The 25,592-nt window shown below is 42.8% G+C and overlaps 2 protein-coding genes across 3 annotated transcripts in view; one reads left to right on the forward strand and one right to left on the reverse strand.

The window, feature by feature from the left end:
- Positions 1–9,069, forward strand: part of LOC115762904 (neurobeachin-like protein 1) — a 41,676-nt gene extending 32,607 nt beyond the window's left edge. The window contains exons 23-28 of the mRNA XM_030705281.1: positions 20–300; positions 367–718; positions 793–1,258; positions 1,972–2,086; positions 8,254–8,431; positions 8,506–9,069. Coding sequence (XP_030561141.1) covers positions 20–300; positions 367–718; positions 793–1,258; positions 1,972–2,086; positions 8,254–8,431; positions 8,506–8,671 — 1,558 coding nt within the window. The 3' untranslated portion in view covers positions 8,672–9,069. The remainder of the gene's footprint in view (positions 1–19; positions 301–366; positions 719–792; positions 1,259–1,971; positions 2,087–8,253; positions 8,432–8,505) is intronic.
- Positions 9,070–11,163: 2,094 nt separating this feature from the next.
- LOC115762902 (neural/ectodermal development factor IMP-L2) lies at positions 11,164–24,259 on the reverse strand. Of its 2 annotated transcripts, none has more exons than XM_030705278.1 (3): positions 24,068–24,259; positions 12,639–13,451; positions 11,164–12,337 (listed from the first exon to the last, which is right to left on the reverse strand). In XM_030705278.1, the coding sequence occupies exons 1-3, from the start codon at positions 24,071–24,073 to the stop codon at positions 12,323–12,325; spliced, it is 834 nt and encodes a 277-aa protein (XP_030561138.1). In that variant the 5' UTR covers positions 24,074–24,259; the 3' UTR covers positions 11,164–12,322. The 2 variants fall into 2 exon arrangements, with proteins under 2 accessions (XP_030561138.1, XP_030561139.1); XM_030705279.1 differs by lacking the exon at positions 24,068–24,259 and adding an exon at positions 15,169–15,720.
- Between the last annotated feature and the right edge of the window lie 1,333 nt (positions 24,260–25,592).

The following is a 25,592-nucleotide window of genomic DNA, read 5'->3' on the forward strand; positions in this document are numbered from 1 at the left end:
ATCTCCCACATACTTCCAGATTCGACTTGGGTCACTTGCAAATCACCAAAGAGAAGGTCGACGATGTCATCCTGCCCGCCTGGGCCAACACGCCCGAGGAGTTCATAGCCATACATCGACGTGCCCTGGAATCGGAATACGTTAGCCAGCATTTGCATCACTGGATCGACCTGATCTTCGGCTACAAGCAGAAGGGCGCCAAGGCCGTGGAGGCGCTGAATGTGTTCTACTATTGCTCCTACGAGGGCGCCGTCGACCTGGACAAAATAACCAATCCCATTGAGCGCGAGGCCGTCGAAGGTATTCCAGATCCAGTTCAGTTCAGTTCAGCTCAGCTCAGATTCTAATCGAGACAATCCCTTCCAGGCATGATCAACAACTTTGGCCAGGTGCCGTCGCAGCTGCTGCGCGAGCCACATCCGCGCCGGCTCACCCAGGATGAGACGGCGCTGAAGCTGGTGCGCGCCGAGCTGAAGCGGCCCGATTTCACCCAGTTCCTGGACAAGGTGGTGCAATACTATTGTGAGCTGTCCACGGCCAAGGATCCGATCGTGTACCTGAGTCCGCCGCGCAGTCCGCCGCGCTCCTTTCTGCAGCTCAGTCCCGATGTGCTGGTCAGCGTCTCGAAGGGCGGCATTCTGGGCTGCAACTCCTGGATGTCCTACGACAAAGAGCAGGGATTTCTGCTGGAAATCGATGCGACCACAACAAATCTTAAGTGCGTCCAGCTGACAGCTGCTGTCCCTAATCCAGCTCATTTATTAATGTATTTGTGCTCCTTGTGCTTTTTAGAAACCGGAAACGCGTCTTTGGACCCTTTCACCCCTCGCAGCCGCCGCACTCGCAAAACTTTGCGGTCAGCACCGATGGCAAGCTGCTCTATGCCGGCGGCATTTGGGACAATGCGCTGCGCGTCTACAGTCTAAACAAGGGCAAGACCTTGGCCTCGGTGACGCGCCACTTGGACATTATCACCTGCCTGGCGCTGGATAATTGTGGCTCGTATCTGGTCACCGGCTCGCGCGACTGCACCTCCATTGTGTGGAGCATACAGGGAGGCAATCAGCAAAGCAGCATGCCCAGCAGCAACATTCCAGTCCATGCCCTGACGGGACAATCCCATATGCAGGCCATAACCCAGCTGAACACGCAGAACAGCTACTCACCAAAGCCTCTGACTGTGCTCTATGGTCATGACGACGCTGTCTCCAGTGTGGCCATCTACACGGAGCTGGATCTCGTTGTCTCCGGCTCGCTGGTGAGTGTGACAGCAAGAAATCGATGTACAAACGGGTTGCCTGATTGATTGACTGATGATAATCTGTATAAGACTGTATGTAAAGCTGTCTATCCTGACTGAGTGATTGACGGTCTGCCGGATTGACAGAGTGGCGATCAAAGCAGAGACTTAACAGTAAGAAATAGATCTCGACTGAGTGATTGATTGATTGATTGACTGACTGACTGATGAACAACGCATGGTCGAAGACGTTTAAGCTAGAAACCTGAATTTGTATATATAAAATTGTACTTAAAAATGTCTACCCCAGCTGAGAGATTGACGGACTGACTAAGAAATAGATCTCGACTGAGTGATTGATTGATTGACTGACTGATGATCAACGCATAGTCGAAGACTAAGCTAGAAAACTGAATTTCAATATATAAATTGATGAACTGCCGGATTGATGGACAGAGGATGAGTAAGAAACAAAGCTCGACTGATTGATCTACTGATTGATCGACTGACTGAATTACTATATATAAAACCCTTTGAGAGATTTACGGACTGCTGGAATGACGGACTGACGATCAAAGCACAGCCTAAACAGTAAGACCGACTAACTGAGTGATTGATTGATTGACTGACTGATGATCAACGCACAGCCCAAATCTTAAGAGCTGCAAAGCTTTTTCCTTTATTGCCGTTCTTTCTCGTTATATTAAAGTTTATTGTTGTTCTATTCACAGGACGGCACTGTCAATGTCTACACACTGCAGGAGGGTCAATTTGTGCGCACCCTGAAGCCCATTGGCTGCACCGAGTCCTGTGTGCAAATCTCCTACGTAACTGTTTCATATCATGGTGAGTTATTCCAGCTGCGCCTGCGCGTATGCAAAGTATTTGAAAGCCAACAGGCCCAAAGTATGCTACAAGTCGAATAGATTTTGGATTACGTTGAGAGTTCTGCCTTTGTTTATGGGTTCAAGCGTCAAGGCATCCAGCTTGAACTCTGTGGCCCCCCAAGTCGATAAGATAAGCCGCTTCCGTTTGTAGGTTGGGTGGGAGGGGGGTGTAGGTTGGGTGAACTGGCCCCATTTTTATCAGTCCGACAACTTCGAAAGCATCGCCCGAGGCACATTCTCACGTGAACCCGATGTACACTGTTGTTGGCAGAGCAAACAAATTCAAACAATTTAATCAACTGGCAGCTCGCTTATCAAATGCCCCGTAAATTGCCACACACACACACTCGCCGATAATGCCACAAATATCACGTGACACTCGTGAATGTCTCTATATATAAATATATATATATATATATATATATGTTTATACTGAGTGTGTGGTCATGTCTGTGCGCCACTCGACTTTTGTTCGTGCCTATTTTCTATTCGTCATGGTTTCAATTTGTACAAGTTCTCTGCTCGTATCTTATCTTAATATGTTCTAATAAAGCTAGAGGGCTTTCGACCAGGGAGCACTACTTGATGCCTTAGCCTGAACCAAGGTTAGGATTTTGTCAATTGAAATACAATCAATCAAATTTCTGCCACAGTTATCGCAACATTTGACCTCATTGAGTGTCATAAAGTTGTGCAAATCTATACATCTATTCGATTACTCGAAATATATATATTCCTCAACTGTCGAGTCGATCAAGGCTTGTCCATCGAGCGATGTCATTTCATGAGCATCACATAGAAGGGCAAGTTATCAGAAAAGTTAAGTAAACACGTATATGAAGCACAGCTTAATTTCGTTATATCAATCGTTTTCTAAGCTATCGCAAATATCGATAAATATCGATTTGCTGCGTTGCAGTTCATAAAAAAAGCTAAGACTTTCCAAGGTTTTATCAAGGCAAATTCTCTTCGTAGAAGGGACTGTCGAGGTATAGAACCCAGCTCCACTTGGGTAGGTCCAGATCATACTGAATGAGCTCAAAAACCAGATGCTAGTTACGCCATAAAGCAAATGGATAGCGTCAGAAGTCCAACTCCAAGTCCAAACAGCCTCAGCTGAGGGAGGATTACGCCAGCTTCAGATAAATCTGCATTCCTTTAGGCTGCGAGACGAGACGACGAGAAGAAGCCGTAGTTTGTCTTGTTTTTCTTTTGTAGAGTATCGCCTAGTTCCCCTCCCTTCTATATCTCTGTCTCTGTCATAGTTAAATTCCAGTGCAGACGCCACATAAGTCCAAAATTTCCCCATAATAAATCAATTTCTCCGCAATCAGTATCGCCTAGTTCCCCTCCCTTCTATATCTCTGTCTCTGTCATAGTTAAATTCCAGTGCAGACGCCACATAAGTCCAAAATTTCCCCATAATAAATCAATTTCTCCGCAATCAGCTGCTGATTATCAAAACCCGCACGCTTCACTTTTGTATAATGCTTAAGTATCATATACTGATACTGTATGTCTATATAATGATATACTCAAATATTATACAAAACTGAGCCACCTATATATGCACATATATGTATGCCTTATATGCATATGTACAGCATTTGGAGAACCTGTCAGGTGCAGTCGGGCAGGCCTCTTATCGAGGAGCCAGAGTGTTATAAAATATTGAGTATCGATTAATATTTTGCAATATCCGGCAGCAAGTTAAACCAGAAATTCCAGAAGGCCACAATTTATTATTTATGTATATAATATCAACCATGAAATAATCCGTTAATTTGAATAACATATATTCTAAATTATATAAAATATATATAAACATGGTAATTAACCAAAAATGCACTCGAGTAAGAGCAGGCGAGAGAAAAGGCAATGAAATCAGAGAGTGCGAGTGCAATAGAGTGAGAGTAAACGATACTTGAATTGGTGAGAATCACATAGAAGGGCGAGTGCAGGAGATTAATTAAGAGTGAGAGTGAGAGCATATGATGCTTAGATTCGTGAGAATCACATAGAAGAGCGACTGCAAGAGATTAATTCAGGGAGTACACTTGAGTTCCTGAGAATCACATAGAAGGGCGAGTGCAAGAGAGTAATTCAGGGAGTACACTTGAGTTCCTGAGAATCACATAGAAGGGCGAGTGCAAGAGAGTAATTCAGGGAGTACACTTGAGTTCCTGAGAATCACATAGAAGGGCGAGTTGCCAGAAAAGTAATGAACACTTGAACTGCGATTGATAGATGAGATCATACATAATGCTTATTACCCGGCATTGTAAAAACTTTAACTTTTTAACCCATTTATTGCCCATAAAAAATATATGTCTTCTTACAACATGAAGCCCCCATCTGCGCCCAGTAAAGTGGATTAATGCAACCGATTAATCATGTTGCAAATACCATTTTGGGCGGGTGTTTGAAAAGCATATTGAATATTAAAACAAAAGGCTTTCGGCCTTGAGCTGGACCTGTCAAAATCGTTTAGACACGAATTGATTACTTAATATGGAGCTGTGCATCGATCGCCAATCAGGCGGTCGGTGAGTCAGTCAATCAATCAGAGTCAGTGCAAACAGTTTTGTATATAAAGATATACGTATATATATTAAGTTTTATAAATCAATTAAATTGAATCGCCTCTGCCTTTTGGCTTTATAGGCTGTTTTTATTGCGTTCTTGCCCAGCTCAATTAACGACATGGGTTTAATTAAATGTCAAACTTTGTCAAAGCCCTCCCCTCAGGCCTCCTGCCCCGCCCCGTCAAGCGATGGACTGCTTATCAATTCGAGCTCAAATATGCGCATTCATACATCAAACACACACACACACACACACACACAAATACTTGGGCATTATTAATGGAATCAAATCAAAAGCGAGCGAACGCGTACGAGTCCCGCAATCGCATCACAGTCACACGACCCGACGACCGCCTTCGATTCACAGCACCCCTCTCCAATAAAGTAGCCCCCTCCCCACCCTAGCACTGCCGCGGCACCCTCGTCTATCCACTGTGTGCGTAGCCCCAAAGAGCCAGAAAGAAGAATGCACTTATCGGAGGTGCCCGACTAGAAGATACCGTCTACATAGCTACAAATATACAAAATTAATATATATTCATATATATTCCAATTGGAATAGGGTTACTTGAATTCATGAGAATCGCATAGAGAGGCCTTATTTTCGATAGTGAATTAGCGTGAGAATTGAGTGATTTCGAAAGAGACTAGAGTGAGAACGACTTAACTAACTAATGAATGAGAAGGGGAAAAGGGGCTAGGGAGGGAGAGTAAGCTATAAGTTATTTGCTCTCTCACACACTCCCTCGCACAGTCTAAGACGCACGCTATGCCACTATCGAAAATATCGCCTCTCTATGCGATTTTCACCAATGCCGTTAACACTTCTTAAATAGTATCCCGAGTTAAGTAGAGCTTATTTTAACATTTAGACTGGCAGCAAAAGCCGTCCTGCCCATACTTATATTTCCTTTATGTGTTCAACATTTATTTTGTAAATTTCCAAAATTTGTGTATACCCTTTAGGCATTTTTAATGGGTGCAGCGTATAAATATGTAAGCGAAGACTCATTCATGACATTTATTTTTTTTTAAGGCAAAATTTTATGAAATAGTAAAACTCGCATAGAAGGCGACATGTGTGTGTAAGTATATATATATATATACATGTGTGTGTGTGTGTGTGTGTGTGTGTGTGGATTCTAAGGAAATGGACATGGAATGGGAACTTTTTGAATGAATGTAAATGTCGCAATTGGCGAGAATCAGACCGAAGACTCAAGACTGAAGACTGGGAAACTGAGAAGCGTGATCTTTTGAAGACTGAAGAGGAGGGCAAGGAGGAGAAGGAGGAGGAGCCTATGCAAACTGGCTACGGCACGGTTATTTCTAGTTTCAACAAAATCACGTGGAAACAGGCCATTCGTATTCCGCATCAAATACTCGGAAACGGAAAAAAAACTAAAATCAAATCAAATAAAACCTAATACGAACTCTATATCAAGTCAAGAGGGCACTGGCACTATGTTCTCTCTCTCCCTCTCTCTCTCTCTCTCTCTCTCTCTCTGTGTGTCTCTTTCTCATTCTGCAGCATTTGGAACGGGTTTTGAGTTTTCTTTTCATTTCAATCAATTTCATTGGCAATGCTCACTGATAAGCCCCAACTACGCATCGCTTTAATCATCAACATTCTTGTCGTCGTCGAGATTGTTGTTGTTATCTTCAGAGAAGCGTGTCATAATCTTAAATTCCATGTTGTACGCTCTTCGTTGTGCTGCAGGTTATCAATTGTCAACGGCAAGTGGGCCGGACCCAACAACTCCGGCCCATTGGCATTTCCAACTGCGTAGAACCCGTAGAGCCCAAACCACGCGACGCAACGCACCCTGCCCCACATATCGCAATCTTAGGCTCTATCTCATTAACCCCCAACCCCCACCTCCTTCTCTCTCTCCTTGATGTAAGTCGTTGCGCTCGTTAAACAATAAAAAAGAAAAACTAAACATTTTGTACTTGAATTAAGTACAAATGTTGGCAAAACCTGACCGCACCCAATTCGTGCTTCAAGATAAACTCAAACTAAGAAATTTCGTACGCTTGTGGCTTATTTTAAGCTGATTTCTTCTCGACATAAGTTTCGTCTTACTTTTCCTCAGACTTATTTGCATATTAGGAAAGTTGTTGACAGAAAACTCAATAGAAAACTGAGTAGAATTTAGTCAAGCTCAAGACAGTTTTGACTTATTTGAAGCATGTCGACTCTTTTAAAAAAATAAACGCTACTTAAATTAAGTACAAATGTTGGCAAAACCTGAACGTACCCAGTTCTTGTTTCAAGAACTTAATCTAGAAAATGTTGTATTTGCTTGGAGCAAGTTTTGAGGCTTATTTTAAGCTTATGTCTTATTAAAATAAGTGTTTTTTTTTTACAGACTTTTCTGAAATTTATCACGATAAAAACTTGCTAGAAAACTGAGTCAAAATGGTATAAAATTCGAAAATCTGACATTATTTGGCCGAGATATGCCAAAAAATCATCAAAAAAGGTTGATTTTGAAAACGAATCGGTTTTTGGTCAATCATTTTTTTTTTACCCATCGATATTGAATTTCTTTGAATGCCAATTAATAGTAGGGATCCGTACGAATGTAAAAAGGTATAACATTTTAAAACCAGAAGATATTAAAATAAAATCATCGACAAAGTTTCGATTTTTGACCCGACCCCGATTTTGAAAAAAAACGTCGTTTTGGAACGTCATATCTCCGCTGGAGTTATGTCGTTTTGGAATGTCATATCTCCGCTGGAGTTATGTCGCTTTGGAACGTCATATCTCCGCTGGAGTTATGTCGTTTTGGAACGTCATCGAATCGGTTTTTGGTCAATCATTTTTTTTTACCCATCGATATTGAATTTCTTTGAATGCCAATTAATAGTAGGGATCCGTACGAATGTAAAAAGGTATAACATTTTAAAATCAGACGAAAAAAAACGTCGTTTTGGAACGTCATATCTCCACTGGAGCTATGTCGTTTTGGAACGTCATCGAATCGGTTTTATGCAAAATTTTCTTATTTTACCTTTATTTTGCAAGGCAAGCATGATTCATATCTTATTCAAGAATATTCCAGAATATTTTTTGGAATATTTCAAGAATCGAACCTAATTTATGCAATTTATTCTTATTTAACTTGCGAGGCAAGCATGAATCATGCTTAATTTAAGAATATTCCAGATGAAATTCGGAATATCTCAAAAATCGAAAATAAAAGTAAAACTTTTGGCTTAATTTAAGCGTATTTAAAATAATTGAAAGTCATTTTTTTAAAAAGGCAACCAAAATTCGAAGTCGTAATTTATAGCTGAGTTTTTCTCTGAGTGTATCAATGTCAGCCTGCGATAAGAAAGACGTCCACAGATGCAATATTGCATCTTGCCCCCCCCCCCCCCCCTCGCATTCCCTTCTCCCTCACCCTGCTCCCCTGCCCCCCCTTACTGTTTGCCAAGTTGATTGGCATTTTGTGGCAGATTCTTTGCTGTTGCCTCCGGCCGCTTATCAGACTCTTGACGTCAGCATTGAATTGATCTTCTTGGTCGGCAGGTCACATCGCCTTCAGCGCCTTGGACGACACATCGCACTCGGTGCACGTGTATAGCATCAATGGGGCCAGCCTGGGCTCCAAGTATGTCTCCGGCCGTGTGACGGGATTGGCCAGCGCCTCGGACTATCTGGTGGTGGCCGACGATGCCGGCGACATAACCATGAGTCGCCTGCACGGGTGAGTCCGCATGAAATCCCAACTAAAACTAATCTTAATATACATATATATACATATATATAAACGATTTACAGGCTGAAGCCCGTCTTTGACATTCCGCTGCATGTGCCCATCCAGACCGTGGTCGTCGCGCCGGGCAACACGCACATCCTGGCCCCGTTGCGGGATGGCCGCCTCGCGGTGGTCGCCGTGCAGCTGCCCCTCGCCGGCAGCAAGAAGCATTCCGTGCTCAATGTCTAGACGAACTGCTCCGGAGAGGAGGCAGATTCTCTGCCCGGCAAGAATCAACTTTTGTCTGTTTTTGGCTAGTTTGTTTTTTTTCGGTCACATTTTATTTCTTGGAATTTGCGCATATTTGTCGTATTTGTTCATAATTTGTTTTTATATATATTTATTTTCATGTCGTTACGTGCCAAAAAAAAACGAAGAAAGAAAAGTAAATGGCCAAAAAGCGGGCCAACATGTTAGGTATCTGCCGTTGGGTTCGCTTCAAATATATACACAAACATATATATACATATATATATAATTTAAACTAATGTATCTGCAAGATACTCGAATTCCATTTAGCCTTAAGCAATTCCCTTGAAATCTAGCTACACATCAGACCCAACATCCTATACCCTATACCCTATACCGTATACCGAATACCATATACCGTATACCGTATACCGTATACCGTATACTGTATACCGTATACCGTATACCGTATACCGTATACCGTATACCGTATACCGTATACCGTATACCGTATACCGTATACCGTATACCGTATACCGTATACCGTATACCGTATACCGTATACCGTATACCGTATACCGTATACCGTATACCGTATACCGTATACCGTATACCGTATACCGTATACCGTATACCGTATACCGTATACCGTATACCGTATACCGTATACCGTATACCGTATACCGAATACCGTATACCGTATACCGTATACCGTATACCGTATACCGTATATCGTATATCGTATACCGTATAGCGAATACCCAACACCCTGTACGCCATACCCTATCTAGGCAGCATTTCTTTTGATTGGCAATTATTCAGTCGAGTCGCTTGGCTACGTGGGGCTTCGCGCGCGCCTTCCAATTAGCTTGACAAATTCGTATAAATCATTTATCATTAGGCTGACGGTTTTTTTTTTATTTCTTTATTTTATATATAAATTAGCACATACGTGCCGTCAAACTGGTTGCCGGCAAGTCAACCGGCTGCCTTCCCCACAGTCCCTGCCCCATGCCCCCCCCCAATCTCCCCCCTCTAGCCGGCCTGCCATTTCCGTTTGCCTCTGTGGCTTGTATCTCAGGCATCTGAGTCACGCGCGACTTTCAAATTGGCCCCAAAATCTGCCCGGCAACAGCGCGAGGTGGCGGCAGTTCAGCCCAGCCAGGCAAACTGGGGCCAAACTTTCGTTGAGAGCAAAATGTATCTGCAACTGCAACTGTATTTGTATCTGTATCTGTATCTTTCCCATTGACAACAAGTATTATCCTAAAATTAGAGTCCGTCCACGAATCCAACTAAAAAAAAAAAAAAGAAAATTGCTAACGAATACGAATTTAAAGTTTTGCCAACAAATTCCTTTCGATGAGCGACGCTTTTTTTTTTTGTTTTTTTCTTTTGGCCTCGTGCCAAAAAGTTTGTGCAAACCCTTTTAGGCCCTGCCCCGAGACAACCTTTTCCTTTGACAAGTGACAATATATAAAAAAGAAGATCGTTTCGATTCGACGCAAAGGTTTTGCTTTCCGATGCCTTCAACTTGTTAAAAGCGCACAATCAGCACGTAATACTAGAGATTAGCTCCTAACTTTGCCTAACTCTCAATTTCTTTTCTACAAAATACCTAATAGAACACATCTTAACTAAATGCGATAATACACTTAAACAATTTCGTTCCAATTGCGAACAGCATCTTTTTAACTAAATACTTATGTCGGGGCTGCAAACCGTATAGTTTCACGCCTTTCGCTTCGATTCGTAGAACTGGGCTCTGTTTGAACCCGGAGAACTCTCAAGATGAGCAATCCACGCACCAAAGCGAAATATAGGTGGAAATGTCGCATAGCTTACAAGCAAGACTCTTTAAGCTACGTTTAATGATGTTCGATCTTGGAAAGATAAACCATTTTGTACTCGTGCAAAGATTTGCAGCTCAAAATGTTTACTGAATAATTGTTGAGCAATCCACGAACCAAACTGAAAGAAAGATGGAAATGTCTTAAAACCAAAACAAAACTCTTAAAACTATGTTAAACGATGTTCGATCTTGGAAAGATAAACCATTTTGTACTCGTGCAAAGACTTGGAGCTCAAAATGTTTACTGAATAACTGTTAAACAATCCACGAACCAGAGTGAAAGAATGGTGGAAATGTCTTAAAACTTTAACATTTCGAATTTGATTTGTGCGAGCTCAAAATATTATACGCTAACAAAATCGAACCTCTAGCCGAATTTTCTTCCGATTTTTGGCTTATTTTAAATTCTGGATTCAAACCGATTTGCAGCCTTGACTTATATACATATATCCATATATAGCTATATACGTACATATGTTTGCTCGTTATTTGTTGTAAATGAAAACAAAGAGTTCTTCGAGTTTAGCTGTAGTTCATAATATCACACTGTATAGATTGTATTGTACGATTTGTCAATAAAAATGTTGAGAAACAATTACATGTTTTTCTTTAATTATTTTATTTGTATTTATTCAAAAAACAAACACTTTAAATTAATTCAATTAATAGTATATAAAAATACAAAATAAAAAAACCATAATTCAGTTCAATTAGCTTATCAAAATAAAACATAATATGATGGTATAGGTAACTCTTCTGCGTTCAATATATAGGGTATGCGTGTGTGTGTGTGTGTGTGTGTGTGAGTGTAAAATTAAAGACTGTTCTGTTAACCCAGTGAATACTTTATCGTATGCGAATATATAGATATGGATGTGTGTGTGTGTGTGTATGGACGATGCTGGTTCAATAAATAAATTTGTAGAAAATGAGAACGTGAATTCGTGAATTTATAAACTCGTGAATTCATGAATTCGTGAATTTGTGAACTCGTGAATTTATGAACTCGTAAATTTATCAACTCGTGAACTCGCGAATTAATGAATTCGTTTATTTGTGAATTCGTGAACTCGTGAATTCGTGTATTTCTGAACTCGTGAATTCATGACTTCGTAGATTCATGAACTCGTAAATTCCTGATTTCATTTACTCGTGAATTCATGAATTCGTGAATTTCTAACTTCGCAAATTCGTGATTTCATGATTTCGTGATTTCGTGAATTCGAGCCGAATTTGTTGATTGGTTGGTTTGGTGATTTGTTGATGGTTTCTGGTTGGCTCATAGCCACACATATATTAAGTAACGGCCAATTAATTAACGTTAACTAATGTTCTTTCTTTTCTTTTGCCTGAATCGTTAGGAACAATCATTGCTACTTACATAACGAGATTTGTTTACCTGACGCAAACTAAAACTAAAAATTAATAATAAGTGTAAGAACTTAAAAACAAATATTAGTTGTGCGGGGGAGGCGTGGGGGAATTTGATATATTCCCGCATTAAATTAGTATTCGTAAATTATTCGATGTGGAAAGAAGAAGAGGAAAACGGTGCTTTTAAGATTAAAGTCTAAGCCGGCATTAGATTCTAGAGTTCAACTTAGGGCTAAACTGTGTTGTTTCTTCATTTTTTTTTTGGGTTTTTCCTATTTGTTATGTTGTTTTTGTTTTTTTTTTTTTGTGGTTTTGTTTTGTTTTTTTTTTGTTTCTTTGTTTTCACGCATCTTCAAAGGCATTTGATCTATCTAACTAACTAAAAATGTGGTTTCGTCAATCCAATAGCCTTGTGTGTGGAATCTTTAGTCTTGTTCCTTCTGCAATGAGTCCAAGCAAAGGTGGGGAGAGGGAAAAATCCGAATTAAAATTTGAGATCAAATACAGTTTTAATCGATGTATCGAGTTATCGATTTGTCCAGTTATAGATTTATCGATTTATCAAGTAATCGAGGAATCAATTTATCGAGTTAAAGATTTGTCGATTGATCGATTTATTAAATGATCGACTTATCGTGTGATCGATTTATCAATTGATCGACTTATCGATTACCGACTTATCGTTTTATCGACTTGTCTAGTTATCGATTTATCGACTTATCGATTGTGTTAGATACTTACAAGTACGGGGTAAACGAAGGTATCGGCCGAGTCGCGGCCAACGGCATTATGCGCTATACACTTGTAGTTGCCCATGTCCTCCCATTTGAGATCGGAGATGAGGAGATCACCGGTGGGCAGCACCTTAAAGCGATGGCTCTGCACGATGTCCTTGTCCTCGTTGTTCCTCCAGGTGATCTTGGCATGGGGATTGGCGTGCACCTTGCAGGGCAGCATTACGCTGGAGCCCATCAGATCGAGATGCGTTTTCTCGGTGTAAATGATGCGCGGCTTCTGTGGACCCGGATACTGTTTCTCGGGCACAATCAGACCGCCCAGCTCCTGTTCGGAGTGCGCCGGATACACCTGAGTGCTGGCATAGATCGTCTTGGAGCCGGTGCGTCCAATGCACGTATAGGTGCGCGGTCCGCTCAGCATATGATCGACAATGTGCACGGATCGGACGCGCACAATCGCCGAGGGCGCATCCTCCGAGAAGGTGTTGGGCGCCAGATTATCGATCTCCGAGAGCGGCATACGGCCGACGACCCACTGAATGCTCGGCACCTGGGAGCCCATCATCTCGCAGGCAATCTCCAATGTGGCGCCCGGTGCCTGTTGGATTTTCGTGGGCGGCGTCTTGGTGAACTTCAGCCAATCCTCCTCGAAGGCGCGGGCGCGACTGTGCTTCGACTGGGGCGACTCCGGCTCCGGCTCAATGGAGTTATCGACATCATCGTTGCTCTCGTCCACAATGTCCACGGCGCGACTCTGGACGCCCGAGAGGCTGCCAAACAGCAGCAGCGCTATAGCGCACAGATTTAAGTTCATTTTCTGCAAGGAGACAAGGACAGCAGACGTGTGTCTTAGTGATACTGGCTGGAGACGGGATTAAAGTTCAAAATCACACGATGCGACTCGACTCGACTATAATATAGGTTAATAAACCCACGATGACGGGGCAGAAATCATTCTCATCATCATCATCGTCATGCACATCATCATTCGGCTTATCAGTTATCACCCAGGCGAAGTCCCGGGCCAGCTTTAGCCGAGGCTATAAATCACAATGTCGACTGATATCGCGTCGCTCTGGCGATCAGGGCCCCTCAGACGACTGTACCTCAACTATTGCGAAATATTTCATAGTATATGAAATTCTGATAAGAATTTCAATTTCCATTCTGGCATTTAAGAAATAAATTCCATTTGAAATATATTTGAATTGCATCTTTTCTTTTGTTTAATCCAAACTGTTCGAGTTTAAATGAACTCTTTATCAGTCCATCTCTCTCTCTCTCTCCCACTTACTCTCCTTCTTCTTCTCTCGCTCTCTCATTTCTTTGGAGATCTGCAATTCACTTTAATAAATATTTCCTTTGCTTATGCCAAACTCTCCAAATTTGAACTCCTTAACTCTCCTGCTCGCCCACTCACTCTGCTTCTCTTTCATACTCTCTCTCTCCCGTTCTCTCCCTCTCTCACACACATAAGAAGTTTAGTTGCCGGTTGTGAGTTGCCCGGCAAGCGAGCTAGCCGAGGTTCGAATCCTGGTAACTACACACGATTTTTTCTTCTTTTTAATTTTTTTTTAAAATTTTTTCAGGCTGTTGGCTTTCCATTCACAACGTTTTCTTGCTTTTCATTTTACTTTTATCCACATAACCAAAAAAAAAAAGTAGACTCAATTTTTTCAAGTCCAAAAAAGTATTGTAAAAAATTCAAAACCAAACTGAAGAATTTACTTTGAATGAAATCGACAAATCGACGATTGCCAATTATCAAAGTTCTCAAAGTTTTTCCTACTGCATCCTTTCTTTCTTTCTTTTTTTTTGGGGGGGGGGAGCTTTCACATTCCACCCCTTTTCCGCTGCCGTGTGGAATCTTGCGTGGAAGATGATGTTGTGCCCGTGCGACTGGCTAATTTCACAATATCACGCGGTGTGTGGGACACCGCAAATAGAACGAAACGATGATTAATTGTGGCGGACATGGGACAAAGAACTCACGTAGGCGCTGTAGAGCGGCATTTAAGTGGACCAGAGAACCAAAAAGCAAATATGTATATCGAAATTGAAATCACATTTGCTGTGACGTCAGCACGCCCACGCGCCATGGATCAAAGGCCGCGCATTGGGCTGCCAACACCGACCACGTATACCCTACCCTAACAGGCGAGACGCCGCCCGTCGCGTCGCGTCGCACGTCTAGAGTCTAGACAAGGGCGTGACCATTGAGTTATTCAATAGGTTCGACTTTGTCGATTTGGTCTATTTTGCATATTATATTATTGGCTAGGGGGGGTAAGGGGGTCTCTCCGAGTGCCCCGAGCTTGTCTGGCGTTTTGCTGGGCGAGTGTTGCATCAGAAAATTTGGACTCGATTTGCCCTTCGAAGTGGGTTTTTTTTCAACGTTTTTTTTGCTGATTTGCGGAATTTGTTTTTTTGAAATTCATGAAATACGTTTTCGTGGAATTCTCCAGTTTATCAGGTTGGCATTGAAGCGGTTCGGCGCGAGGGAAGGTTCGTTCTGTTGATTTGTTAAAACTCACCTTTTGATTTGATTTCTTTTTTCTCTTCCGGTAAAAAATGTTTGCAAATTTCTCCCTAACTGGGTGCCGTAAAATAACGATGGATGGTGGTCGCGTCTCCTCCTGTTGTTGCTGGTTCGATTCGCGAACTGGTTCCAAGCTCTTTGTTATGTTATGAAGGAGTTTATCAGCTCTAAATTGTGATGGCTTCGGGTTTGGGCCTTCTGATTGAAATTCAGCAGCAATTGAGTTAACACTGACATAGGTACGGCGCGTTTTGCCGTTTTGATAGCCTTGCAGCTTAGTTTTGGTGAAATTTTGATTGTTTTTCTTTATTTTGCACGCAAATTGCGTTCGTTTGCGATTCGGGTTCGGGTTCGGTTCGGTTCCGGTTCCGGAGCGTTCTACAATGCGTTTAGCAAAATGCGCTCTTCTCTCTTCTTCTTCTTCTTCACTGTGCCTTAACGTAGCGTATGTCCAGCTGTCGGCTTGGGCACATTCGTATCTCTCTCTCGCTCTCTCGTAGAGTTTTTGTTGGGGGGTTTTTGGGGTAGGATTCAGCAAGACTCCTTCTTAATGGCAACAGCTAGTTGTGGTTTCTTAGCGCGGCACTCTTTCGAATACGCACGGTTCATCGACATTACAAGTCAAAGGTATGTGTGTGTGTGTGTGTGTATGTGCGTCGGCTGTGTCAGCTTTGTCTTTGGCTGCTTTCAATTTTCTTTCTTTACAAAACGCGCTTTGGTGTCGACCAATAAAATAAACGGTAAACGTTGACGTTGACGTTGCAGTGGAAAACGAGTGGCAGGCGCAAGCGTACACTTAAGTTGTGTTCAACAGCTGAAAACTGTCACAGAACTGATTCGGCAACGGCGCCGACTTCACTTTTATACGCTCAGCCCAGAGCTGGCGACGCCGGCGTCGCGACGTCGCTGCGCTGCCTGCTCGCTTGCTCCCTTACTCTCTCTCTCTCTCTCTCTCTCCCACTCACACGCTCACCCGCTCTCTTTTAGACAGCTCGCTGCCGTCGCTGCTGCTGGTGCTGCTGCTGCTGCCGCCTCGCCCCTCTTCGTGCCTGATGCTGAGGTTCGTGCACTTCGGTTTCGGTTGCGGTTACGGTTCGGGCCACAAGCAGGCACGAGATGCGCGAGATCTGATCGAGCCGGAACGAAACGGTTTTGGAACCGGCCCAAAGAACAGTTCATTTATACAATTTTTCTATGCTTTTGTTTGTTTTGCATGCAGTTTGAGTTGCAATTGCAAAGTTAACTGGGGAACACTTTTAACTGGGTACAGTTGCAGCATGGCATGACCCGCACACTTTCAATTCCTAGCGAATAGTTGTTTTACCCTTGACTCAATGCAGTAGTCGGAACCAGTTGACAACGGACAACAATTCAAATGTATGGCAATGCGTGCACTGAGAGAAAAGAACCAGAACCAGTTCCAGTTTCCATTGATTGTGATTGCTTGGAACGAAAAAACTGAACCTAAAGCGTGAACCGAACTACTTCAATTTCTTGACGTTTGCATACTCTGATGCCTTTGCATTGTTTTTTTTCTCTTTTTTGTGCAGTGTAGCAATTCTTGTGCTGCTTCTTTCTACCGCATTCGTACGTGCCAGGCGGCATGGCTTTTTGTCGACGACGACTGCGACTGCCCAGGCTTGGTGCAAGGTTTCCATTAGCCGCGACCCAAGACGCGCTTATTCGCTGTCTGTTTGTCTTCCCCATCTCCTCTCCCCCTCCCCCTGTCAGTCGCCCCCCTATGCATTGCAATCAAGTGAGTGCCAGTTTGTCTGGTGCGATCGGTCGTCGGTTGAGGGCAGCACAAAAAAAAAAAAGCACAATGCAAGCGGCACTGATTGCCAGCCCGGCCCAAGCTAGCTTCGCGGGAGATGGGGGAGGGGGGTGAGGGGAGTGAGGGGCAGGGGCAGCCACATCAATGGCAGACAGACTGGCAGCAATTCAACAGATCGCGTGTTCGCTTTGCGCAGCAGCTGCTGTGCTGTTGCGTTGGGGGGAGGGGGGAGGGGCGGGTAGAGCTTGTTGCTGGGCGGCAGCCAGTTCATGTTCTCCTCTCCTCCTCTCCTCCTCCTCTCCTCCTCCTCTCCTCTCTTCCGCTCCCCACACGTTTGTTGCGCTGCCTGTGACTAGTTTTATTTATTTGTCGGCAAGTTCTACGCGAGCAATATATATTTAATGCCCATTACACAAATCGCACTGCGACACGCCCCTCCCCCCCTCACCCCGCCCCACTCCTCGTTTTATTGCCACATTTGGCAGCTGGCAACGTTTGTCGGCGAAATTCAATTGAATGAAATGTTGCAGGTGCTCGAGCTGATGTCTCGTGCCGCCCTTTGGAGACGCGAGAAGCGGGCACGGCACAGCTCAAAGACGCGGCTACGTAACAGCTTGACGTAAGGGCGCAAGGACGTAAGGGCGCAAGACGTAAGATAACGATAGATCGACATATTTGCTATCGATTCAATTAACAACGCATCGTTTGGGGCCTTCATTGATGTTCCAGGAAAACGCAGTCGCAATACGGATGCAATATACAGCTACACTGAGCGAAAAATAGCCTATATACTAAATGGAATTGCCAGAGATTCAAATTCTAGCACATTCCGCTCTCAGATATTCCCAAGCAGGATCCAGTTATCCATCAACTTATTTCCAAAGATTTTTGGAAAATTTTACATTATGTTACAAAAAAAAAAGTGTAAAATACTTATTACAAGTTTTTGTAGGCTTAAAATAAGCTCAAAATATGCTCAATGCAAGTAGAACAAAAAATTTCAATACATTCCGTTCTCAGATATTCCTAACTGAAGCATGGAGTTAAAAACTTATATTAAAAGAGAAAACTTGAAAATCTTAAAAACAGCTTGATTTAAGTGTGAAATAGACTTGAAATAAGCCAAAACAACAAAAGAAATGCTCTTTGCAAACACAACAATTTATCGATTGACCCACTGAGTCTTAGATTTAAGTATTTTAGTTTCCTGAAACAAGAATTTGAAGCAAGGCTCAAGAAATTTGCAGCTGGCACACTTAAAACAAGTATTTGTAGGCTTAAAACAAGTCCAAAGTATGCTCAATGCAGGCAGAACCTTTTATGAATGGAGTTTCTGCGTCTTCTGTTTGAGTATATCAGACTTAAAAAAGAAAGACTCGAGAATTTTCCAGCTTGACTGGCAAAGTACTTGACTTTTTCGCCAAGTGTATCAAGACAGTTGCCCAAAATGCGCAGATACAATACATATTCATGGGCAGCGGCTGGAGGCTGGCAACAAATGGCGATCGATCGCGACAAAGCATCAATTTATTACCACCCGAAAAAAAATAAATAGAAACTAGCAAAGAGAAAAAAAAAAGAAGATACAAATTTCCTAGAAATCTGCGGGCCACAAGCAAGAAAGGTCGAGATTTTTAGCCGAATCGTACGATCGTCCGCGCGTATGTGGCGATCGTATGATCGTTGCCATCAAAGCATTTTGATGGCAACCAATTATTGCATCATGCCAAATGCAACAGCTAGGCGAGCTCTAGGCGGCAGTGCTCGACTAGCAGATACCCTGTCGTGCTTCATTATCATAAGCCTCATAATATGACAGATATGTTCCTTAATAACTTGGTTGCCTTTAAGTCGATCTTTGTGAAACTTTCAGGAATTGTTTTTGGCATGAAAATGTGCGCCTATACCAAAGCCTGAAAATCTACCTTTAATAATGGGTTCTATTCTATTTTTGGAGATATGTTCCTTAATAACTTGGTTGCCTTTAAGTCGATCTTTGTGAAACTTTCAGGGATTGTTTCTGGCATGAAAAAGTGCGCCTATACCAAAGCCTGAAGGTCTACCTTTAATACAGAGTTCTATTCTATTTTTGTAGGTAATTTTGAGAGCTATCTAAAAAGTGATATATTCCAGGTCTGCGTGCACTATGCGAGAGTGCCCATATTCGATTTGGTGCATCTAGCTGGTATTGTTCTCGAGTTATGCTTAAAAAACCAAGAGTCAAAATCGATATTTATCGATTTCATGAAAATAAACGGAGATAATGAAGAGATAATGTTAAGCTACTTCTAGGAGACAAAGGAACATAAACTGATCAGGAATATATATACTATATTGAGCTCACAATCGATACTTATCGATTTTATGAAAATAAAAGAATTTATCGAAGAGATAATGTTAAGCTGATATAGAAAACAAACGGACCTGGCCTGATCATTGGGTCTTGACACGCAACATGATGCCTTTTTGCCCATTTACAATGGGTTCAGGGTATAACAACGAATGGGTTGTCCGAGCACCGGGCAGGTGGGCGATCTGGTTGACTGTGTCTGCGACTGCAGCAAAGATGCACACTTGTCTAGCAAAAATAGGCTCGCTTCCGCTAATGGAACCGAAAGATACTCCGCAGAGCCGTCAACGTTTTGAGCACTTAGCTGCTAATTAACGTCGTGCAAAACGGCCAACGGCTTCGACGTCTCCGACGGAGCGGCCACCGGAACTGGGCTGAGACGCGGCTTAATGGCGTGGAGTGCGGGCTGAGGCGAGGGACGGTCAGGGAGAGAGACGGACGGACAGACAGACCGAGATATGCAGTTCGGGGAAAGATAGTGCAACATGCAACAGCCGAGACGAGACACATCAACACACACACACACACACATACATATGAATGTGAATTGCAGGTTGTACGAATCACGTATGTATGTCTGTGTATATGTATGTGTGTAGTCTATACCGGGTGACGACGTGAGAAAATTCATGTGCATGCCACAAATTCTGTGCCGTTGCCAATGTGAGTTTTATTTGTGGCCTGTCATTGATAAAGTCCAAAAAGTGCGCTTGGCAACAGCCTCGACCGACCTCGACCTCGACCTACGTCAGCTCGTGTCCCCTTGCCGTGCTGGGTATTCCAAAGAAATGCTCTACAGGCAATTCCATTGAATTGAAACGAGCTGTACATTAACGGGTTCACTCTAAACGTTTTGAGGTTAGGTTTTGCATGACGTGCACATTTCTAGCTGAACTTGAATTGACCGTTAATTTCGCTTTCTAGCATGCCATAGAGAAACTCGCATACGTATAAGATCTTTGCTACGTATAACAGTTACTGTACACACATGCGCTGCGTTGATGTTTGTAGTTGTGTTTAAAGCGTATGTAATGGAAAATTTTGAATTTTTGTGGAAAATTTTGATGTACGCGTTATCGTTAAGCATTACAATTAACGCTAATAGTTGTACTGTTAATACGCATTAGCATTAACTAAGTAATATATGTATTTACTGTGCTCATATCTAGAAAACGTTCGCACTTCCTCAAACGTTCATTCATATGCGACGTGTATGTGAGCGTGTGTGTGCTATTGTAATTTATCAATTAACCTATGGAGTGTGCTATGCCTACATTTTTGTTATATGTGTATTGTGTGCGTGTGTGTGTGTGTGTGTGTGCTTCTTCTGCTTCCCTTGCATTCTTTGCGCGCATAAATTGAACTAGTATGTGTGCGTGTGTGCGTGCCCTGTCTCTGGTTACCTTTTGTTGGGTTGTGCAACCAAAATGAGCACCCAACACCAACACCAACACCAACACCAGCTTATGGCCATCGCCGACCACCACCGGAGTATCCGAACGACTCCGACTCTCGCCCAATTCAGTGCGGCGATTGCATCAGCCATTTCGACGCTAGCGGCGGCAGCGGCAGCGCAGTCGATGCCAGCGCAGCGATGCGTTTGCAGTTGAGCGCGTTAAGGCGGCAAAGCCGAGCATAACCCATAAGCCAGCCCTTGCCCTTGTCTCTCTTCTCTCTCGCTCTTGCGCCTTGAGTGTGTGTGTGAGTGCGTGCTGAGTCATAGCGCAGCAGGTGGCATTAACATAGACAAGCGAGATTAGGTCTAATAAAAAAAAAAACCCTCAAGTATAACACTTTGGTGCTGCATTGACGGGTCTTGGAATTCACGTAGACATTTGCTACGTCAGAACATAATAATATTAATTCAAATCAGTCTAATTAATTTGATTTATGTGACAGTCATTTTGCCATATACATTATTTAAATGCGCCTATTTCGTACTGCGCAGCCTTTGCTCGTCGAGACACATACATATGTATGTGTGTATGTAAGTTCCCAAATTTATTCTAAAACAACAAACTGTAGAAATAGTTTCGCAGAGAATAAAAACAAGACTCATTCATGCCAAAAGATCTGATGACGTGTGTTGATGTTTTCAACTTTCCGCTATTATCAACGCAAAGCTTGAAAAACAATTATGGGCCATGTGTATGTGCTGTGTGTGTGTGTGTATAGGAAAATAATGAACAAAAAGGGGGCTCGTTGCTCCACACACACACACACACACACACACACACACACACACACACAAGCACTCATCGAGGACAGGGCCAAACGCGGCAAATACCACACAATTAGCAGTTTCTCTTTATTGACAGAATTTAACAGTACACACACACACGCTTAAACATACATGCATGTATGTACGCTCGAGTCGCGCCATCTATTGACATGTATTTCTTATTGTTTCGATAGCAGCATAATGTACGCTCTGTGTCTGTGTGAGTGTGTCACATCACACGAAATTCGCCGCACACGCACCCACACCCTTCGCCCATTTGGCCACTTGGGGGCTCGTCTCTCGCGCTGCCGCTGGGCCAGCGCAAGCAGCGGCAGCGACGCACATAAACGCACACAAACTGCTACATATACATATATGTATATACTCGAAGCGAAGAGCGGCATTTGCCTCGTAGCTTCATGCTCCAGCAGCAGCAGCAGCAGCGCTGTTTACTCTTTCTCTTCTTAACGAATTGCCGCTCTTGCGTTTTTCTCGCTTTCGCTCTTGATCGCTGGCATGCAAATGCGGCGTTTGCAAAATGCAAAATGCAAAATGCAAAATTGATTGCCAAAGCGAATGCCGTTGATCCGTTCGGCTCTGCCGCCTGCCGCTCCCGTTCTATCTCGTTCTGCCGCCCGCTCCAAAGCTGTGACGCATTTGAACCCTGCCCGTCCCGTTTGCCCCCCGCGCAGTTTCGCTGTCACCTCCAGCCGTCCAGTGCTCCGCTTTGATAATTTCATATGTGCATATTTCATTGCGCTTTTCGCCTTCAACTTTTTTTTCAGTTTTGATTAGGTTTTTGTTTTTGTTTTTTTGCTTTTATTAAATGAATGGCAATTTATTACACAGCGATGTGATTATTAATTGCTTTTGAATTGATTTTGCCAGTCGATTCTTTTGGAGGCGGGCAACGGCAAAGTTGCAACGGCAGCTGCGACGCTGACGCCGACGGCGACGGCGACGGCGACTGCGTGACCAGCGCAACGCGCGCAGTGTGGCCAATACTGTGCGTGAATGACTCGAGACGCACGTAGCCCAGTCCCAATTGGAGATGTTTCCAATCAGACTGAGTCATCAGCAGCAATTTAAAAGTCGCGATTTTAAATCGGTTTTAAATGTCAGAGCATCAGATTTTCGATACAAGTGCAGTTCAAATTTCTGATTTGCAAAAAACTGAAGCAGATTCCCAGCTAAAAGTTTATTTTTCCATTTTTTTTTTTTTGTCATTCCCAATCAGCGCTTATCCCATCCTTGGACTGTTATTTACTTAAGGAGCGGCTTGTTATTGTTTATGCTTCGGTACATAAAAGCATATTTCTGTTTAACCGAATCGCCTGTGAGAAGAGCTAAACACACTTGAGAACGGAAAACTCACAAATTCACAATTTTGCGTATTCCAAAAGCAGAAGAAGAGGAAGAAAACAAAATAAACGCAAGATAAACACAAATCTGAGCAGACTTGACGGCGTCAATCCTTGCGGATGTGCATAAGAATCAAGAAACAAAAAAAAAACACCTTTCGACTTTAGACAATTATTTATAGGCACACAAAATTGGTTGAAATTGTTTGATTAGAATTTCTAATTAGCTTTGAACCCATTGTCCGGCATTCGCAATCTCTACCTGTTTTACACGACGGGTCACACTGTTGCTAACCCGGCGATTAGATCTGTGCGTCGCAATTTCCGTACGCCCCGACTTGCATAATTCTATGTAATAACGGTGCAATCAAGCTCAGCTTAATCTATTCATGATGCTCCCCCCGAAGACCTCGAAAAGCGACCCAAACAATTAGAAATATATTACAAATATCCAATTGGAAAACTTATATTCTGGCAGCAAATTGGAAAAACTAAGAAAAAAGATTGGCTTTGTGACTCTGAAACTGTAAACGCCTTTTCAAACTGTGACTAGCCCCAACCAATTGGAGATTGGGTACTTATATAAGATAATGTATTGGAAAATAGTATATATGTCCAATTAGAAAACGTATATTCTGGCACGCAAGATAGAAAAACTAGAAAAAAAGATTGGCTTTGTGACTCTGAAACTGTAAACGCCTTTTCAAACTGTGAATTGGAGATTTGGTACTTATATAAGATAAAGTATTGGAAAAATATTACAAATATCCAACTAGGAACTTCGATTCTGGCAGCAAGATAGAAAAACTAGAAAAATATATTGGCCTTGTGACTCTGAAACTGTCAACGCCTTTTCAAACTGTGTTTAGTTCATCTATTCCTATATGATTCCTATATGAAATTCCTATTCCTAAATGAAATTCATTCCTCTCTAGACACAAACCCCATATACCCTTTAACGCCCTGCTAACAGGGTATGCCAATTGTTATTTAAGTGAAATAGGCACCGTTACACGCGCTTAGATAATCACAGGTGACAGGTGTCAGGTGTCGCCGTGACTCAATAAAAATACGTTTGAACTGATAAAAAAAAAATCAAATTTTCAAAGAATTTTCGGACAAAAAACAAAATGCGTCACATACTTTTTAGATGAATAATGTGAAAATATGATTCGAATTGGAACATACCTGCATTTTCGTGTATTTTCCTTAAAGATTTTCCACTTGCTTTGCGCGCTTTTCACTTTTCCGCAAACACTTTCGCGCTATCCTTATCACGTTCTAACTAACTCTCGCTCGCTCTTTCAGTTATGTTCCGTTCTTATTAGTTTTTTTCTGGTTAGATTCTGGTTCGCTGCGCTCGGTGCGGTTCGAGATGTGACTGGTGGCTAGTGTTGTACTGTGCGGCGAAAGGTTGAGCATCGATGCTTTTATATCGGGCCGCCGAATTCAACAAGTGCGCCGCGCGCGCTCGTCAAAGCGACGGCAAATTGGACTCCATTCGGCTTATTAACAGTTATGGCGTCGCTGCCGTCTCCTTCTTCTTCTTCTGCGCCTTCGCCATCGCCGTTTGTCTGTTGTCGCTGTCTTAGTATTGGTATTTGCATTTGTATTGGTTTTGCGGCTTCTGATGCTGTCGTCGCGTCGGCAGCGTCTTTGTGTGTCTGTGTGTGTGTGTGTTTGTGGGCGTCGCTTTTCTGCTGCTGCTGCTGCGGCTGCCTCTGCTGCTGCTGGCTCCTTTGATTGAAAAACTGTATGCAAATTTGTTTGAATTATTTGATATCACAATTTTTCACATTAATATTCGCACAGATATGCATTCTCGCATTTGCGCACGCAATTCAATTGTTACCTAACCTCAATCCATAATTAAGGTCTTTAACAGAGATCAACTAATTCGCACATTTTGATCGCACTGGGGCGGCGGGTCACGCCCAACTTTTCGGCATACTGCAAATTTGTTCTGTTTGTTTAACCGGCGCAATCTGGTGTCAACCGTTCTGCCAGGTCACGGCACTTCCGCTGCTCCAAGAGACGAGGACTTGGGCTAGCTCCACTGCGCGACAATTGTCTGCATTCAGGAGGAGTTAAGCGATGGTCGGCAGACGTCACCTTTTTATACCCGAAGCCTATTTGAATATGCTTAAAATGAGGTATAATGCCTTTGTGCGAATTTATGCAACAGGCCGCGCGATACTTTGCGAATGCATAAGCTATATATGTATGTATGTGTGCTTACTCAGTAGCTGTTAGAGAGAGACTCGCGAGAGACTTAAAAGTAAAGATCAAGCATGTTACAACCTATCGATAGCTTGCTACCATTCGATACAACTTATCGATAGTTTGCTCCGTTTCGATACGAATCGATACCCACGCAATTGGAGCATAAGCCGGAGCATAGCAAGTTATCGATAGTTTGCTCCGTTTCGATACCAGTCGATAGTCGTGTAATTGGAGCATAGCTCGTAGCATAACAACTTTCGATAGTTTGCTTCGCTTCGATACCAATCGATACTGCCGCATTAGGAGCATAGCTCGGAGCATATAAAAGCTAGAGACAACAAATTAAGTATATAGGCTCTGCGTATGCTACATTTCGAGCCAAAAACTACCACCGCTACCCCCTCCCCACAAGCTGGCAGCCTTTGCCTTGGCTTTGGTCTAAAAACACATTTGGCTGCCATATGTTTAGGGTATTTACTAGTCGGGCATG

The sequence above is a fragment of the Drosophila novamexicana genome, unplaced genomic scaffold, assembly GCF_003285875.2.
Source record: "Drosophila novamexicana strain 15010-1031.04,08,12 unplaced genomic scaffold, DnovRS2.1 tig00000644-arrow-pilon, whole genome shotgun sequence".
NCBI classification, from domain to species: Eukaryota; Metazoa; Arthropoda; class Insecta; order Diptera; family Drosophilidae; genus Drosophila; species Drosophila novamexicana.